This window comes from Anoplopoma fimbria, chromosome 19 (assembly GCF_027596085.1).
Source record: "Anoplopoma fimbria isolate UVic2021 breed Golden Eagle Sablefish chromosome 19, Afim_UVic_2022, whole genome shotgun sequence".
NCBI classification, from domain to species: domain Eukaryota; kingdom Metazoa; phylum Chordata; class Actinopteri; order Perciformes; family Anoplopomatidae; genus Anoplopoma; species Anoplopoma fimbria.
In genome coordinates, this window is record NC_072467.1 from 13,645,475 (window position 1) to 13,666,217 (window position 20,743).

General features: G+C 38.0%; 1 protein-coding gene across 1 annotated transcript in view; it reads right to left on the minus strand.

Annotated features, from left to right (window-relative positions):
• Nucleotides 1–1,668: 1,668 nt before the first annotated feature.
• Nucleotides 1,669–20,743, minus strand: part of tead1a (TEA domain family member 1a) — a 40,398-nt gene continuing 21,323 nt past the window's right edge. The window contains exons 4-12 of the mRNA XM_054619267.1: nt 18,943–19,005; nt 15,578–15,709; nt 15,352–15,401; nt 14,721–14,782; nt 13,086–13,213; nt 11,008–11,181; nt 7,070–7,210; nt 6,500–6,652; nt 1,669–5,688 (exon numbers count right to left, since the gene is read on the minus strand). Coding sequence (XP_054475242.1) covers nt 5,575–5,688; nt 6,500–6,652; nt 7,070–7,210; nt 11,008–11,181; nt 13,086–13,213; nt 14,721–14,782; nt 15,352–15,401; nt 15,578–15,709; nt 18,943–19,005 — 1,017 coding nt within the window. The 3' untranslated portion in view covers nt 1,669–5,574. The remainder of the gene's footprint in view (nt 5,689–6,499; nt 6,653–7,069; nt 7,211–11,007; nt 11,182–13,085; nt 13,214–14,720; nt 14,783–15,351; nt 15,402–15,577; nt 15,710–18,942; nt 19,006–20,743) is intronic.

Here is a 20,743-nt window from a genome sequence, read left to right on the forward strand (position 1 = left end):
CTTTTTTTGACATACAATATTATGACTTTTTTGGCATAATATACTACGACTTTTTTCAACATACTATACTATGACTTCTTTATGACTTTTTTCGACATTACTATACTATGACTTTTTTTAATAACTTTTTTCTTCATACAATAATATGACTTTTTAATGACTCTTTTCAACATACTATATTGTGAATTTGTTCAACACAATACACAATATAATATGACTTTTTTATGATTTTTCGACATACTATATGACTTTTTTATGATTTTTCGACATACTATATCATGACTTTTTAGACATACAATACTGTGACTTTTTTATGATTTTTTTCTACATACTATACTATGATTATTTTAAAGACTTTTTTCGACTTACTATACTATTACTTTTTTTATCACTTTTTTAGACATACTGTACTATTACTTTTTTCAGCATATTATATTGTGACTTTCTTATGACTTTTTTTGACATACTTTACTATTACTTTCTTATGACTTTTTTTGACATACAATACTATGACTTTTTTATGCCTCTTTTCGACATACTATATTGTGAATTTTTTATGACTTTTTATGACATACAATACTATGACTTTTTTTCTACAGAAGACACAATTACTTTTTTCCACATTTTATACTACGACTTTCTTCAACATACTTTACTATAAAAAGAGCAAAACTTTTGCACTCCAGTAGGACGACAGGTGCGTAGAAGGATACCTTAGGTAGACAATATATATATATATTTTAGTAACAACGTTTCGGTACGTAGACCTTCATCAGGTTTTTTTTTAAAAATAACCTGATGAAGGTCTACGTACCAAAACGTTGTTACTAAAATACATTTATACGCAAGTGAAGAAGACAGTGTGTGGGAGTTTTTTGTTCTATATAACATACTTTACTATGACATTTTCAACACAATACAAAATATAATGTGACTTTTTCATGACTTTTTTGAAATACTATACTATGAATTTTTTATGAATTTTCGACATACTATACAGATTTTTTTCAGCATACTATATTGTGACCTTTTTTATGATTTTTTTTGACATACAATACTATGACTTTTTTCAACATAATACACAATGACTTTGTTCAACATACTATAATACGATTCTTTAAATACTTTTTTCGACTTACTATACTATGACTTCTTTTTCTACTTGTTTCGACATACTTTACTATGACTTTTTTTAAACTTTTATTGACACTCTATACTATGGCAATTTTATGACTCCTAAAACACCATACTGTGACTTTTTTTGGACACGTGAAAATATGTTTTTTCATGACTTTTCTTTAAATACCAGACGTATATGAACTATGAGCACTCCTCAAATTGATCTGTAAGATCAACATTCCCATAAAAACATCCAAAAGAAAACGAATTAATATTCCTTTTTGTTCACCTCCTCTATTGCCATATATACTGTATAGGTGTCTTTGTATAAGTGTACCATTATAAATGTTTTGATAAAATAATCAAATGGAATTTCAGAGGTGAATTATTTTTTTCTATGAGCAATCACATTAATGAGCGATAGTGAGACCTGTCTTGAGTACTACAACACTGCAGTTGACTCAGTGGATTTAAGACTCAGGAAATTATAGTTAATGTCGACTAATAAGTAAAGACAAAACCCAGATCACAATTTGGAACTGACCATTTATTTAAACTGAATAGCATATGCGTACAAAGTCTCTACAAAGCTAGAAAATATCTAACATACTTTTAGCCATGAGGGGAAAAAAAGTTACAAAGCAAAGATCAGACCCTGTGCAGTACCAATAGACAACCATAACTAGCTTTTTAGATTTTCCTAAATGTTCTCTCTTCTTCGCAAAATAGGATAAACATTAGAATATCAAAGATATACACAACATCTGTAATAAACGGTATTGTCACCTTTATATAAAGCACCTTATCAAAAACCCTCAGTGCAGATACAAATCTGCTGCAAATGCACCAGGGCACAAAGATTCAAGGCCATTTCGGAATAGATTACAGACAGGATTTTTGTGCCACATGTGGTTCAGAAAAGAAGTTAAATATCCACCTTGCACATACGAGACAACATTAACAAGACGGACGACGATGACTTGGAAACTCAGCAGTTCACTGAACTTTGAAACCTTTTGAATAACCTTGAGGCAACACGTATACATTGTGTTTTGTGTGACTCTATGAGTGTGAGCAGTCTCTATTTGATATAATGAGTGGAGATTTAACAGAAAAGCCCTAAAATTGAGTTATTGTTAAGTTTAACAGACATTTGGGGTTTTCTGTGGTATTGTTATACGGCTTCTTCAGCCTGCCAACCAATACGGTAAGGTGTCTATATTTAAAATGGCCAAATTAAAAGAATGTCTTTAAAAACCAAAACATGTTAATGCACAATTTTCTAAACGAGGTTAAAAAACACAAAAAGGTTCTGTAACCTTACTTACATTAGTTTTTGTTTATTGTCTTGTATGTTTTACTTACATCTGTACAGTTTTACAGTGTAGCCCATGAGCTACAGATGTTTGGAGGTTGATAGTCCTTTTTGGCAGAAGCTTGTAATTTACTCTAGCTTGTAATAAATCCATTTTCCTTTTTGTGTCACATGATGACTGTCTTTGGTAAACAGGTGGTAGATAATGTCCAGACAGAGGGTCATTATTGCAGAATCAGCCCCTTTAAGGCTGTGTGTTAGGTCATCATGTACATGTTACATGTTAGTACTGTGCTGTGAAGGTCTAGTAGTCTGCCTGCAAACAACCGATCACTGTAGAGACAAAACTCTGGGAAAGTTGAAGGAAGGGGAATTTTGAAAGGGGTTTTCCTGACAGAATGATTCACCAGTGTGTTGAAAGGAGAGCGTTTTTTTGTTGGACAGGTGTCTGTAATCCTGAGAGACACCCACAGTAGTCTTCAAACAAATAGTCAAAATAAAGTGGTTTTGGACAATGGCAACTCTTAACATTTTTCAGCACAGATGGTTGTTGCATAACAGTCAGATCTGACTCAGATATGACTAATCGTTATGAGCAAATACTCAACAACTTTCCAGTTCTGACTAAAGATGTCTCATATAAGGTTTGGTAAAATGGTAAAAGTTGCCCCAAACAGAAACTAAATTACCGTTTATTCTTGACACCACATAGCATGCATATCCATATAGCTGTTGTTACATGAAAACACAATGCTGTGTTCACACTGTGTTAATCAGCATACCCTATTCTCCATTGTTGAATACAGTCGCCCCATTGTTCTTCAGATCCTTTTCAATTATTTTTCATCAGCGATGTGAAGATACACAAAATAGAATTTGTCTTCTCTAGTTGTAACAAGTCTGGGTTGTATTTTTATGAATGAGGCACCAGACAATACCTAGTGTGCTAGCGGTTTCGACATCGATCGGTCACACTTACATGTAGTACCAAAAATGCAAATACATGTAAATGCAGCCATTAAATGGAGTGAACAAGAATGTGTCCCTTAACATCCTGTGGGAAATCAGAACAGTGAGGGTTCTTTTGGATGGTTCACTGCTGTCTGTCTACAATTTACAACAAGGAACAGCCATTAAATGAGGAATTTGGATTATTAGCCCTCAGACACTGAAAGATGGAGCATGTGATACGTAATTACGCATTTATGCCTTTCTATAAACCATTTACAAACACCAAATTATCAGGACTTTCATGAAACAAATTTTAAAAAGTCTACTGCTGTTCCCAACCAAAGGCACCTCATACTGCTGAGCATGACACGGACAAACCACACATCATCATCACCTGCTACAGTACACTTCATCAACAGTTTTTTTGGTTTTTGATTAATAAATGACTTCAATTCTGACATATATCATCTCAATGGGAGAAACAATTCCTTGGACCGATAAAAGGGAAGTACATCTTCAACCACTCAAAATAACAAAAAACAGGTGCCATGGCTTGTGGTTTGGGGCTAACATCCACATTTCAGGCTTGAACACATTTGTCAGTTTTGTTATGTTAAAGCTCAAGTTAGCTGGTGCAAGAATATGGAACTAAGCTAAGGTTTAATTTCGCAGAGTAAAATCTGATTTGAAAAATCATAGGTTTGTTTTAACAGTTTGATGTTTCCTTCCCGTGTACAGAATGATTGATGTTGTTGAATAGTTTTAAAGATTCACAGTGCTTCCCAATAGACTGACCACAATGCATTTGAAATCTAAAGTTATAATCCTTAAGATTTTCATGAAATTGAACCGTTAAGGTTCATTTTTATCTTTAGGGTCTGCATTTTTGTCATTTAGTATTTTACTTCTGCAATTACCTTATGATAAGGTAGTTTTTGTTGTTATTGGTGGAGTCCGCCATTCCTGGGCTGGTTTCAAACTGCCCCACAGGACACATGTATGTAAACCATCTCACAAGTTTGTAATTTGATCTCATTGACATTAGCCCTATTTTTTTATGTTCAACCTCCTACAGCCGTATCAGAGCCGTATTAAGTTACTGCTAATGCTAACCTAACTTTTCCTACTGCTGCTGCTTCATATTAAAAGCTTTCAACAGACAAAACATGGAAGGGCTTTTATTGTGAAGCACTGACAGGAAGCTGGGACTGAAATCTTAAGGATTATAGCTTCAACACACGTATTAATTTATTCAATCTTGATGAAGAATCATTTGTTGCACAGAGAGCTACCTGAATTCTTCAATTTCATTTATACTTTCTTATCAACATACATTTTAGATAGTGTTCCTGGAATTAAAATATATTCTATATGCTTTTATCAATAAACAATTTCCCAAAGTTTTGAACCTATTCTTTTTTCTTTTTTTTTTAAAGAAAACATACAAAATGGTAAAATTTGATTTATTTTCTTTGGGGACAAACCTCTTTTTTGTGCAAGAATGCAGCTCACACAATTTGCAGTGGCTATCTGTACAAAACTCCTCTATACTGTACTATATGATAACGCAGTAGTGTTATTTCCATCTCTGGTTATTGATGATACACAGGGTCTGACCTTTAGTGTCCGTCAGTATCTCGGCAGATAACACAAACACCTTTGTCACAGGAGACAATTGTAAGTAATTTTCGTCCCTGGGTTGACTTTCCCAAATAAAAGCGACAGAAGTACCACTTTCATTTCCATCTACAGTACAGGAAAATACAAATTTACGGGGAGAAATAGGGGAAGAAACAAATTAACAGGAGACATGACATCTCCAGGTGATATCAGAGTCTGGATGTTTTTTGGGGAAAACCAGCCAGGTTGATTCCGGTGTGTTTCACTGTGCTTTTAACAGCTAATGAGCATCTGATATACAGATTGGCGTTAGGATTCATGTGTGGAAATTCTCCGGTTGAAGAGGATTCTGCATCATACCTGATGTTAAATAAAAACCACCCCATTTCGTGTGAAGCAGTGAAAATGCAGCCGTTTTCTTCCTCACCGAATGGAGTTGTTTGGCTGAAAGACACGTTTGTAGTATTCCGTTTTTAGACATTTTATCTCCAATGTCACCGTTAATCGTCGAGCAAAAAGGCCATATGTGTGTGTGTTTGTGTGTGTGTGTACAAGTGTGTTTGTTTGTGTTATTCCTTGATGAGTCGATAGATGTGGTGCTGAGCTCCGTGCTCACTGTTGGACACCTCAAACACACACGCCATACAAAGCAAGGTCTCCTGAGTGTCTCTGTTGCTGACAACCTGGACACACACACACACACAAACACACACACACACACACACACACACACACACACACACAGAGGAAAGAAATGATAGAAAAAAGTTAGGTGTTGAAAATGTATCATGATATTACTGAAGCCCCGAGAGGCAAGTGAGAAAAAAAGTTGCCTCTCTTTTTTTGTCAGGATCATGTTTTTTGTTGTCATACTCATTTCAGCCACAAGAGGCTACCAGGTTAGCACACATAACATACATTTCTAGCCAAAAGAAAGAAATGACAATAATTGAAGGCATTTAAATAATCTAGTGGGATGGGGAGGTACTGCCAAATAGTCTAATCAAATTTTAAATATATTTTTGTAGTTATACAAAGCAAGTCATTTCTATATCTGAATGTGTTCAAGCATTCACAAAAATCCTTTTTTTCTTAAACAATGAAAAGAGGTCCTTAAGTCACAAAAGCTTCAGAGTCTCTGGATTAGAGTACATGAAAAAAATAATCCTACCTAAAAGGTAACATGAATGCTTTCAGTCCTATTTAGAACATGGAGTAGCGGTGCACTTCAGCCTCTTGTGACCGAAATTAGTATTACAACAAATGCTTAGAGAATGATCTAGACAAAAAACTTGGAAAATTTAGTTCAGACTTTTTTTTTCTCACTTGCCTCTCAGGGCCTCCAGAACATACACATACAAAAGAAGCAAACATGTTTTTAATCATACTATAACACACACACACACACACACACACACACACACACACACACACACACACACACACACACACACACACACACACACACACACACACACTGACTGAGGCCCTCACCAGTAGGATAGTGAAGTTCTCCAGCACACTGTTCATCATGTATTTCTCCGGCAGGTGCTTGAGCTTGTGGATGAAGTTGATCATGTATTCACACATCGGAGAGCGACTGATTCTGTAGACGAAGCGCCCGTTTTCAAACCGCGCATACTCCGTCTGAAAGAGAGAGGGAGATAATTCAGTTACTAATGGTAAAAGAAAATGTGATGCCTGACCACTTAAGGGGAACTCCACTGATTGGTTTGTTGAACACATCTAGATCATATTGCTAGTCATGAGTTACCCTACTTCACAAGTCATAAAGTGTTATTTCATCGGGAGCCATATGTTCGCAAATTTAGAACAGAAAGCCTGTGGCATTATGGGATGTGTAGGCTGCAGTGTCTTTTCTATACTTAGTGACTTGAGCACTCTTTTAATGTGGTTTTTTAATAACAACCGTGTGCACCTGATATTCAAGCGTCTGTTTCCCGAAAGATCTGAATGCCAAAATGTACGTTTATTATACGTTAATCAGTTTCAAGGACCCTTAAGCCCTTTTTTATATTAGTTCACTTTAAAAAACGTCCTCACCTCCACCTTTTCGACCACCTGCTTGCCGAAGGAGCAGACCTTGGTGGAGCAGGTGATGGTCATGTTCTCCGAGCTCTCGTATTGGCTGCTGACACCGTAGAAGGCCGCCGGGTCGTCCTGCACATTGTAACTCAGGTCGGCCTGGCAACCGCAGAGAGAAAAAAAAAGAAACATTACCAACTACAGCATTAATGGCATTAGAAATGTCTACACTTCCCAGGAAGTACATATACAAAAAGAAACTGTCCACTTTCTGCCACAAAAAATTGCCAACGCTGCTCTCTGCTGGCGACATGCTCACACTGCATATGTCTGCAGCATCTGGACCAGACTGACTGGAGTGCTCAATGGTGTGCTGATCTGGCATTAAAAGGAACTGGTCTAAGTGCTTTCACACACAGTTTCTCATCACTTTTTATCTTATTACATGCTGCAGAGTCATATTTAACATAAAGATACGGTAGATTGGCATTATCATTCAAAATCACACATAATATGCATTAACTAGAAATGTTTTCAACTGCTTTACTTTAAATGTGTGTTTACCCAAATTACAAAGAAACGTTTAATCTATACCAACTGGTTGCATGATTAGATATGCATGTAGTCTTGATTTTATTTGTCCAGGTTTTGTCCAGACATCAGCTTTTGAGATTTCCGCCTCTGCCAAAATCAAATGGAAGTGAATGGAAAGTTTTTATTGAAATTGTTTTCCATGGAAAAATATGGAACCTTTTCAAAAGAAAGGTCTGTGTATTATCAAAACAGGGATACCGATTATGGAAAATATTGCCATCTGTAGTTTTAAGAATTCATTTTCTTAATAATCTATAATGTCTGTCTATGAGGAGGAACTCTCCTATTTTGCTCTCCTTTTTATACCAAGGTAAAGGGTTTGCTTCAGGGTAAGTTTTTCCATTTTCAAATGAGTCTAAATTTCATAATAAACTACTGACAGACTGACCTCCTAGTGGACAGCAGTGTTTAAAATGGTTAAACCAAATTTCCATTTCTGAGAGTATTTTGTTCCAATCATCGTTTTGGGGAAATATACAATAATCTCAAGAGACTGGACAAAAATGCAGGTATTTACAACTAAACATATTTTGCTCAAATCTCCAGTAGCTTTGTTTATGCTCGACGGAACTTTTGCAGATTGCAAAAAAAAATAAAAAATAGTGGACGATACAACGAGCAATGCAAAACAATATATATTTTTTTGTCATTGAATTTGTTTAATCAGAGGGGCGCTGAACATGCAGCACCTGGATTACAGGCTGAGAGGAGAGGAAGACGGTTTGTAATGAGTTCTCCAAGGAGCACTGTGTGTCTCAGGGAGAACGAACACGCAGAATCACGCACCAGCTGATAAGTACCTGTACAATCATTCACACACACACACACACACACACACACATCAAACTGTGCTATTAAAGCGGCAGATTATCAGAAACATGCTCCATTGTGGTAGATCAGAGAGCTTTTTAATTAAATTCAGAGAGCAGGCTCTCTACATCTCTCTTGTTGTCCTGCTACAAACAAGCACATCTCACTTCTTCTACATTTATTGTATAGTGAACCCACTTCAGCGGCCTGCAGGCTTCTGTTGGCTTCCTCTCCACGATTCTACTGTCATCAACCTCACAGCTACATTAAATTCAACCAGTCCAGCGATTTCATAATCAACCTCTCCTTTCAACCCAGCCCCCGACAGGGAACGTCCAATCACAGCTTGGCAACCATAACTAGGCACGGCAACCTTTGGATTGCTCAACATGCAGCATACATAAATGGGGCTTTAGTGAAAGTGATATGCTTTTAATGGATGGTGATGACTCTTATAGAAGGGGAGATCTCTTTTTTAAAGGCTTTCAAAAACAAAAAAACACACGTAAAAATGTCTAAGGCCTGGATTAAACAATGCATTTGTCTCCTGTAACGTAAACCGCAATTGTTAGCACGCCTGGCTAACTATTTTACCACCTACAGTAGTGGGTTAATCCAGTTACTTCTAAAGCAAAGGAGCATTTCATGCACTGTTTGATGGGGTTACAGTTTACATAAAAAGAAAGCCATCAAAATAGGGATAACCACTGTTTAGAATTCCCTGCCTGCTCTATCAATAGATTTGAAGTTAAAAGTCAAATATTAATATATAAGTCTAAAAATTAACTTCCTCAAAACCTTTCTACGGAAGCCCCTAGCTTTATGAGAAAAAAAAAATTCTGGTGGTTAATTTTCTTAGTCTGATCTAAAAAGATTTCTCTTAAGAACAAGAGTAAAAAAAAGGTTTTGCCATTATAATCTTTCCAAGACAAAAAACTGTTATTTCATCTTCGAAGTAGCATTTTTCTAAGTCACTTTCTTTTTCTCATTTGTGAAAAGTTTTTACAGGTGAATGTTCTTCTGTCATTGTCATTGTGATGTAAAGTGCTTCTTGTTGTAACTCTCATTTTGGCCACAGGAGGCAGAGGTGCACCACTACACCACGGTCTAAATAGGAGTAAAAAGATTTATGCTTTCTTCAGGCTGAGTTTTAATTTGTCCGCGGACTCTAAACACAAGGTACATAATGTGTGTTAGAAAGCAAATTTTACCTGTTTTCACTGATAAAAAACATAAACTTAGAAAAATAATCCTGCAAAAAAAATTCCACCCGTTTACAGATGTGTTTTTTTCTCACTTGCCTCTCAAGGCTTCCGTACTTTTCTTCTGTTACAATAAAAGTGAAAAATACCATTTAGAAATACAACCAACAAAGCATAACTTTTGCTAACATTTATCTTCATTGTCCACAGATAATGTAGTAAGAGACTGATCGTACTTTATTTTTCTCTTATCATACTTCTAATGCCTGGACTAGCTAATTTTACACTGCAATACAAGAACAGCCTCTTTATTACCGTGTCCCCCACAAAGACCCTTAACTGGTGAGGATGTTGACTTTTTGACTCGGACATGCAGATTTGGACTCGGTCTTTTCCCACCATATCATGAATGTACCCTTCAACTTCCAATTTAAGAGCAAGGCTCTTGTTTTTAAACGAGTGAGCTGGAAACATTAAAAAGTCTGCTAGTGGCAGCTATTATTTCAACCCTTAGTCATCACCAGTTAGAAATGAGAAGTTGCTTTTGTCTGCCATCAAGGACCTGTTGTTTCAAAGATTACTGTGAATTTTGAGAGGTGAATCTACCACTGTTTTTATGGTTAACTGCATATGTGCTGTGCAAATAACGGAAAGTTTGACAGGCGTAGAAAAAAATGAACTTGGGGATACAAGTCCCAGACCAATTTGGAAGATCATAATAAAATGTGCCATGTCACATGTCGCCCACTTGAGACCCGGTCTGGAATTATTCTGAGACTCTTTTGAGACTATCCCGATAAGTATGATGAAAAATCACTGGGTGTCAGCATTACTCTGGTGGAAAAGAGTATTCTAAATGTGTTATGTGCTCTGTTGCTGGGATTCTTGAAAGTCCTTTGCTGTGCTGCAGCTCTGAGAAAGAACAGTAAAGTGAAATACACACATACACACACACACACACTCAGGTGGAGAAACCTGTGAGTCAGAAGGTGAGCAGGTGTTCAAACAAAGCGCCTATGCTTTCATCAACCCACCACCTCCATATCCCAGGTGGAAAGACAGAGCACACACACACACACACACACACACACACACACACACACACACACAGACAGACACAGACACACACACACACACACACACCTGTAAGTAGAGACAAAGACATGGCACTGGGTGGAAAAATACAGGAAAGTGGGATGCATGACCAAATGCTACAAACAACAAAATTAGGAAAAAAGAATTGGCCGATGTATGAGGTGCTACATTATTTTGGATGGATGTGAAGAATGAAGTGAAAATGAAAACAAACCATCACATCGACAGGTAGTAGGTCAGTGTTTGTCTGCTCACCCAGAACTTGATCAGGTAGAAGGCGTTTTGCGGGCCCTTGGCGAACAGCTCCTTGAGGCCGCCCTTCTTCTCGGGGAACTTGTCATAGATCTGCCGGATGTCCACACACTCCAGCATGGGGTCGCTGTAGCTCAGGCTGCTCTGGCTGATGTTCACAAACAGGTGCTTGTTGTACTGAAGGGAAAGGGGGAAATCTTTGAATTAAGCTTAAGGATGGAGGGAGAGAAAGTGAAGATGAATAGAAAACAGCTGATCAACAACGGCAAAAGAAAGACGGATGGATAAACAGATTAAAAGGAAGATCCAACAAGCTCCTAATTCATTAGTTCTGGCCATTTTACACATTTATTTTTATTGCTTACAAGCAACCTACTAAATAAGCTTGTTTGACCATAACACAGGCAGAAATTATTTCTGAGTTTCTCACTGACCCCCAAAAACACTAACAGCAGGACAGCATTACCTTAGTTGTGAACTTTCATCTGCGAAGTTTAAATTAATATTGTAATGGAATAAGAATAACATCCTTAACCAAATGATTGTCCCCTTTGTCTGTTTGGAAAGGAGACTAAAATACCGTGCTGGGCTTTCAGCTGAAATTGCAATGTGTGTTTAGAGTGATTTCCATTTCCGAGTTTTATTGTAAATATTCTGTTTTGAATGTGTATCTTACAGTTTTGAAAAAAGTCTGTTATCATTTGAAATTTCAAATATTTAGTGTTTTGCACACCGTGGATATGAATATAAAGTTAATGGATTTTGGAAAATGTGGTCATTGAAGGCATTTTGTTTGAGAGCAATGAAAAAATGATTCCGTTCGGTCCACACAGACTCTGTCGGATACAAGAATAAAACAGGGCAAGCACGAGTAGTTAAAAGACCACATAATTTGTGATGTAACATTGCTGTGTCCTCACATCTCAGAAATTAAAGGTGTCCCATGACGTTTTGACCACTAGTGGCAGTATTGAGCCGTGTTTCTTTTTTTTATAACCCTGATTCATTTGTATCTTGTGCTCTACTAGCACAGATGAATACAGATTCCTGCCTGTGGTTTCACGTCGTTCCACCAATAAAAAAGGTAGCGATGCACCAGCAAAGTTTGACAGGAAGGAAACTGTTAACAAGCAAACATTGACAATGTCTGTATTACAAAATGTATTAATAGAAACATCCAAATTGTTTTATAATGACTTTCAACGCGCTTTTATGGCCTCAAGAATACACCCAATATCAGAAACACTGAATGTGATCAAGAACTAAAATTATATCGTAACTGATACCAATGGGGGCTAAAAAAAAAAAAATAGACCCAGGTATAGGGATAATTGATTTATTATTGTCATGTATTACAAAATTGCAATTTGTACAGAGCCACAATTTGAACTAAAACATACATTATTTACAATGTCCTAAGACGCTGTAGGTTAAGATTTCAAAAGATCAAATAAAACACTATTGTTATCGTTTATTACTGAATCTGAGTTACTTCTTTATTTTTCCTGATTTCTTTATGTAAAAAACAGATACATTTGTGCTTGAAAAGTTATGATTAGAATTTTTTCTGAAATGGTTCAGCCTAACCTAAAATAATTATCAGAATTTTCCTTTCTATAATTATCCTGCTAGCAACTTTACTCGTCTCTGCATTTGCCCAACCATTTAAGCTAAATTATACATTTCACTGCAATGACGCCATCATTTCATTATTTTAAAATGATGCATTAAACGTGACACCTTTTGACAACTGAGTCTATTTTAAAGTCAACATGGAGCAGCTCGAGGTTTTTAACTGTCCAAACAATTGCGACAAGATGAATGCCAGCTGTCTGTGAGCCCAAGGTGGAAAAATGACGGCGAGTCCAGAGTGTGTCAGGATGACAGATAGACTATCACCGACGCGAGAGATAGAGCTTTACAAAGGTTATTCATACCAGAGACACACAAAGGGCTCTAACGCTGTTCTCTGCTGTGGGGTTATCTGTCATCTCTGTTTATGGGACAATAGGGAGTGCTTATTGTAGACTGGTGCTCTGTGTCTGTGTGTGTACGTATGTGTGTGTGTGTCATATACTCACTGCCTCCTGGTCCCTCTGTGTCTCCAGGAAAGATGAAAACTCCACCAGTCGTAGTTTGGTGGTGCCGATGGAGCGACCCTGCCAGGCCGGCTCTCTGTGCGTTTGGGCTGCAGTGGGAGGCTCGTAGCCTAGACGACAACACCCACACACACAGTGTCACTACAACACCACCATCATCAACAGTCATGCTATTTAGCTGGGTTAGCAGTAATGCTAGCATTGTTCTTTGCTACACACGTTTAAAATCTATGCCATCACTGGAGTCTCACAGACAAAGCCTGGCTGAGGTGAGGGCGCCGCACTGAAAGGCAGTCAACAAAAGTAAATGTTACAATGATACATTGAGTGACTCAGTGAAATCTCTTGGGTGCTGACTCAAAACTCCATTTACAAGAGCCTCTCACCTCTTGTAATTCAGTCTCATGCTTTTAAGAACTGACAGCTGCCATCATGTTCAACAATTCACCTCTAAAAGTTGAAGCTATGTTATGCCAAAGAGCTTCGACTCGAAAAAGAGAAAGATAGTTAGCCTAGCTTGCTAGTACGAGTAGTAAGAGTCGGCTAACAAGCTTAAGCTAGCATTAGATTGTTTCCAACCGACGTTACTTTCTGTTTGTGTAATTTAAACACCTGCTGAGTCACCAGGGGGTCTCATGCACTCATTTGGTATTATTTTAGATTTTGGCGAATTCGCTGTCGCCATCTTGGAATACCCCCATCGCCATGTTTTTTGGAATGGAGTGACGTAGTGACGCCGGATACGCCAGTCAATCGCAGTAGGGCGGGCCAAAAGCATACTCTGCTTTTTGGTCTATTTTACTCTAAATGGACCATCATTTCCTAAATGAACATCACACTGTATTGAAGAAGACTTGAAACTAGAGATTGAGACCATAAAGTCATGTTTACAATGTTTACTGAGGGAATAAATCAAGAGAGACGTAGAGTCAGTTTCTCATAGACTTCTATACAATCGTCTTCTTTCTGTTACCAGAGAAGTAGCCCCCTGCTGGTCAGTAGAGATAATGCAAGTTTTAAGACACTTCCTCACTGGCTTCACTCTGCAGAATTGATGGTTGCCTTCTGGTATATGCACAAAGTGCTCATTCACAGATGGGATTAAGCAGCGTCTATCCCAGTGCTGGTTAACTGCATGTGTGTCTGATGTAGGTGAAGTGAAATTCTAAACAATTTTTGGGTCCCCACCCACCATTTAAATGACAGCAAATTACAGTAACAACATTGCCAGTCGAAGCTTAAAATTCAAACTGAGGTAGGGGACCCAATTGCAAAAAACGAACAAATAATTTTGTTGTTTTGGTAATTAAAAAATGTAAAAGTTAACCAAGGATATATACGCAAATTTCTATGCAAATGTATGTCAATTTAAGTCCAACTTTATTGGTTTTATAGTAGAAACTATAAGAAATAAACCAACGTTATTCATTACAAGTGTTGTAAGATAAGTCAGATTGACCTCTTCACAAGACGAATGCTCTTGGAAACCCGGGAGCCCACACAGAGTCAAAAAAAGAAAAAACACCCTGTAGAGAGCCAGGGGCCCAAATGGCAGCAAGAGAGGACCGCCTGTTCGCTTCACAGAAAGGAGATAATTATGCCTGCACTCTATCTCACCTGAGATTGTGGTGGTCCCCGCTGTCTGCACCGGGTAGGCCTGCTGAGAGAACGGCTTGATGCTGAGAGAGACGGAGAGACACACAGACAAGACAGACGGATGGAATAGCGTTAAAAAAGAAAGAGCTGAAAGAAGAGGAGACACAGTAGGGCCACGTTATACAGAGAGGAATTCTCTCCTCCTTTATGAACAGTAGCAGGAGCACAGAGGTCAAGAGAGTCTCTGAGTTCAGTACAAAGCCACACCAGCCCCCATTATTATCATCATCATCATCATCACATGGTCACGTAACACGACCTGGCACAGATGCAAAGAGTGTTTGAACTTTAAGCACAATGATCCCCACCAGCCATGAAAGCAGACATCGATGTCAGATATTGGGAAGGCAGGTTTTTAGAATCTGAATATTTTATAACTCTACATACGTTATTTCATATAGTGAAAAAAAAAAGGTTAGGATTTTGGCAGGGATGAGGAGACAGATTTAAGGCATCAATCATGTTTATCAGCGAAAATCACACCAATGGTTTCTGAAAATCCATTTCAAATCCTAAAAAAATGTATTGTAAAAAAGAATTGTTTTATTTAGATATTTATTTTATATTAAAATGAGATATGACTGTGACTTACTCTTCCGTGGTGGAGCTGGACTGTCCTCCAGGAATCATTCCTTGCCACAGCTAAGAAAACACACACAAATAAACACACATTGATATGTGTGACTTCAAACTGAGCATTTGTAGCCACAAAATTGCACAAAAAATAGGCCTATTATTATTCATGTCTTTGTGTTTCCTGTGTCCATTTGGAGAGAATAAATAGTGTGCATGCTTGTGTGTGTGTGTGTGTGTTATACCTGTGCGTTGCTGGGGAAGCTGCTCCGTACTATTCCGGGCAGGAGCTTGCTGTGTATGGCTGTGGCCGAGACGATCTGGGCCGAGGACATGGAGGAGATGCTCTGCAGGGCCTTCTCCTTGGCGTTATGGTCCTGCGACGGCAACAAACACACACACACACACACACACACACACACACACACACACACACACACACACACACACACACACACACACACACACACATTATCACCTTAATCATCACCACCATCATCGTCATGAACACACTTAGCGTCCTTGGCCCTATGAGACCCAAACCAAAAGCAAACATCAGAGCACCACACTGGTAAAGAAACTTCCCAAAAAATGTCGTTAAATAATTTGAATTATCTTTGTTAATGGGATTTAAAATTCTGGAGAAAACCAAAGGCCTGAGGGGAGAGAAAAATAACAAAAAAATCAAGATAGTTGTCATTATTTGACTGGTTGTGATTAGATTGGTGCCTCCTGCTACTTTCTGATTACACAAATTACCATAATGCAACTTGAGCAAACTGCCCAGTATGGAGAGCTCATTAGTTGTGCTGTAGACACTCTTAGACAACTTAGACATTGGACTCTTTGTTTATACATTCTAATAGAACTCAAGAGCTAAAACTTGGTTTACAATCAATAATAACTCTCATTAAAAAAACCTGAGGACATTTCAATAACTATTGTACAGGGCTTTTTAAGAATTAAACAGGACACTGAACAGGTAGCGATGCGGCTTTGATGCTTTTGACAATGATCTTGAAAATCAGAGCCCCCCCCCAAGGCAGAGCAGGGTTAAGGTCCTGCCATCTGTCCTTCATCATCTAGTATTTAACCTTTTCAAACGCCAAGAGGTTCTTGCTGGAAGTGGCTCAACTGGCTCTCATGGGATTAAAGACTATGACCTTGATTCTTTTTTCTAATTATCAGCAAAAATCTGTCAATAACAAGTTTAAGACCATATGTTTTTCATGTCTTAATCCCTTGTTTAGCCTAAAACTGTCTCTCTGCGATGAGCAGTAGGATTTAGGGAGTCATTTTTCTGTGCGTGTGTGTGTATTTGGGGTGTGGTGGTCTGGTGTGTGGACCTGGGAGGAAGTCATAGCAACAACAGGGGTGAGCACAAAGCGTGCACCGGAGCTAAACGCCTTTCACAGCGTTCGGGGGCTGCCGCCTCGGGGCAGAAAAATAAAAAGCTCCATGCAGAAGATTTTACAGTAAGTCTGAACATGTGGTTTCATTTGTAACGTCTGAACTGAGAGCGGCATGATCCTCAGAGCAGAAAAACAGCTGAATGAAATGGAATTAGAGGCGCTGGAATAGCTGGAGAATCGCTAATTGGCAGCTTCACTCAAGTTAATTGGCTCTGAGAGAAATCTCTCCTCCTGGGGGAGGTAATAACATTACAGGAGGCACCGAGATGGGAATCATGCTGGATTTTCATATTAAATACCAGGAGCCATATGGGTTTGATAACATCCTTGACCTGAACTAATTTTTTCTGAAACCATCAGCCCATGTGTTCTGGTTTTAATGGGAAAATCCAAGAGCAGGGGAAGCTCTTACATCATGTTCAAACAACCAGAGAGACTTCACAGCGTTTTGACGATAAATAGTTCCAATAAAATCCATTGATAACTAGTATTTTTTTTGGGGGGGGGTTTGGCAAGCTATTAATTGTGTAAGTTATTTCACTAGAGCCCATTTGATCCTAATGAAGATGTAAATCTTTAAAAAAAAAAAGATATATATATATTTTTTAAGTTAATTCCAAAAAACAGCTGGTCACTGAAGTTTTGAACCAACTTTACTCAGACAGCAGTATATAGCGCATTTCTTCCGGACTATTTTAGGATTCGGATGAATACACATTTGTTGCTCTGGTGCGTATTTGGGTAAGCAGGACGGTGTTTTTGCTTTCGAATCGGAACAAACTACTAAACATGTCACACACTGCTACAGTGTGGCTCATTGATGTGTTTTGTGCACGGAGGAAGAAGATATGTAATACAAACAAAACACTTATTGGTGGCATCAATTCATCATCGGTTTTGGGTTTTTTAATGGATTTGCTAAAAGTAGGAAAGAATATTGCAAGACTCATCTTTAAAAAAAGAAAAGAAAAAAAAAGCCATATATTCCTGGTTTCAGCTTTTTCAAATTTTAACACTCTTGGGCTTTTGGACTTTTGTTCAGACAAAAAACAGCTTTTTAAAAATATGAGCTTGTGCCGAAGGAAATAATCCAATGATTTTTTGCTAATGAAGGAATTAATTATGTATATTTTAATAACAGTTTATGATAAGCACTTATTTCTTTAGAGGAGACAACACTAAGGGCTTTGAAGTATATTCATATTATATTTTGTTAACATGACCAAATGTAAACATACTTCAGACACATGGCTGGGTTAATTAAAGTTGTGATCCCTATTTTATATATAGTTTGGAATTTGTCAGTTATACAAAGTCTTTGATAGAGTATAATGAATCATTTTCATTCTGCTACACTCTTGCCAATGTAGCCTGTTGTTTTCCATTATCATTTTAAAGAAAACGGCATACGCCGCATCACCAATAACTCTTACGTATGTTCAATCTATATCGAAATAACCTCTACTATCAAGTTTAATTAATCACCTGTCATTTACTTTATGACATCATAACATCAATTCAGCCCCTTGACGCGTATTCATTTGGAGTTCCGACTGCTCTTCTCGGGGAAAACAAGCGCTCCTTTGTTGCTTTACATGAAGTTAATTACAGCCAACAGTGGTGGAAGATAAAAAGGAGAGATGGAGAGAGGAGGAGGAGACCGCGACGGGCAGGAGATTAATAGACTGAAAGGAGGGCGGAGGGAGTGTAAGGAGGGGGGAGGGGGGTGAGGAGGAGAGGGACGGATGAATGGATGTAAGAGAAAGACAGGAAGAAGAAGAGGTGGAGGAGGAGGAGACAACCTTAACAGGCTTAATTAGATACCTAGGATACAGGCGTTACTGTGACAGCCATCCATCCAGCCTCAGTGAAAAGTTAACAAGCAGGGGACAAACACTGCATCCAGATCGCTCTGATGCTTTCTGTGGTGAGATGTCCTATTGCCTCTGTAGGCTTTAGGAAAAACTTATTATGGTGAGAGTATGTCATTTACAACAGTAATGTTTAAGATTTTCATGGCGCCAACTGCTGCATATTTTTTGTTTAACCATAGCGGTCATCAGGGCATTTATTCCAAAGAAAAAAAAACACATTACTTCCTCTGCCCAGAGGGTTTTTCACAATAAAAAACCAACATATTTCTGAGTGTAAATATTGTGAATATTATAATATATGGATTACTCCCCACCCCCCCTTACCTTTAGTTTGGATTGAAACTCCCTGGATTTTCTTCTGGCTAAAACCTGGATGTGACTGGATACCTGAGAAGAGGAGAGGAGAGGAGGGAACAGAGGAGAGGATTAAAGAAGAGAGGATAGGAGAGGAGTAAAAAAGAGAGGATAGGAGAAGAAAAGAGAGGAAAAGAGAGGAGAGGAAAGGAGTAAAGATGAGAGGAGAGGAGAAAAGAAGAAATCAATAGAAGAGGAGTAAAGAAGAGAAGAGAGAAAAGGAGCAAAGAATAGAGGAAAGGAGAAGAGAATAGAAGAGGAGAGGGTAAAAGGAAGGAAGGGGGGGGTTGGAGGGTAGAAAAGAGAGGAGGAAGGACCAAACAGTGAGTTGCCATGGTTATGAAAGGACTACTGCCACACTGGGAGGGCGCGCGCACACAAGCGCACACACACACACACACACACACACACACACACACACACACACACACACACACACACACACACACACACACACACACACACACACACACACACACACACACACACCTCCCCTGACAACATTGAATAGACCCATGTATGCACATCTTTTGAGAGAGCAAAGAGACACCTGGGAACACAGGCCAAGAACTGAGATACCAGGATTACACTACATACAGAGGGTGGCCCTTTAGGATCTGTCAAGAACTCTAAACAAATGTGTACATATCAGTGGGTAAGCCGTCCTCTATGAACCAAAAACATTTATCGGAAAGCACAAAAGCTCTCTATAATTTCTGAATTACCTCTGCTGTATATCAGTCTTACTTCATCAACTTTTGAAATTTACACCAAAGGAAAAAAAAAACATTACAGATATATGCCCTATACATGAGCAGAAATGTTATAATATATAATTTTCTGTTCTGATATGGTTGCTGACATTGCGTAAATATGAATGCCAAAAAGTTCATGTGCATGTCATCTTTAACAAAGACACAAAACTGTTGCCACATAATATTTTGTGCGCTTTGGAACTTCACGGGAGCTGTCGTTTTCTTGTCCTTAAACTAAGTCATCATTGTGAAAATAACAAAGGTTTGATTTATAATTGCATCTAACAATATCTTAGAATATAGAGATATATATATATATATATATATATATATCCAATCGTGGAAAGTACTTATGTATATGTACTTTTATGAGCTTAATATCATAACATATTAGAAACAAAAGCGTGACAAGTTAAATAATTATTTGGAATTCCCCTTTTTTTCAATGCTTAAAAAGAAGGAGATTTTTAGAAATGTACATTTGAGTTAATACAATGACAGCAGATTGAAATTGTTTAAAGGATATTACATCTTGATAAAGATGTAATAATATATGGACCACGCCACGGTTCCTTTCACAAGTTAAAGCTTTAGTGAGTCCTGAATTGCCATTTTTGCGATAAATACTTAAATATTCTCAGAAGGAATAGTTGAAAACTCTAAATGTTAGCAAGAAAGGGACATTTCTCGCAACTCTGGAGACATTAGACATGTTTTTTTTACAACTTCAAAATTGTTGAAGTAACCCACAGCAACCATGCGAGTTTCCCTGAAAGAGGTGAAGCACAGTGGTGACCCCTAATGGCAAGATGATGTAACTGTTAAACACTTCAAAAAACTAAATTACAACCTTTGAGATCCTGTAGATACATTTTTTTTGTAGTGATTAAGTAAGCCCACCTTTCCTCGTTTTCTCCTAATGTAGAAAATGGACCCATAAAATCTGGCCAAATGCGGCCTTAAATTACTTCCATTCTTTCCCCAAACTCTCCCATTGTCGACTACTGCTCAGCTTT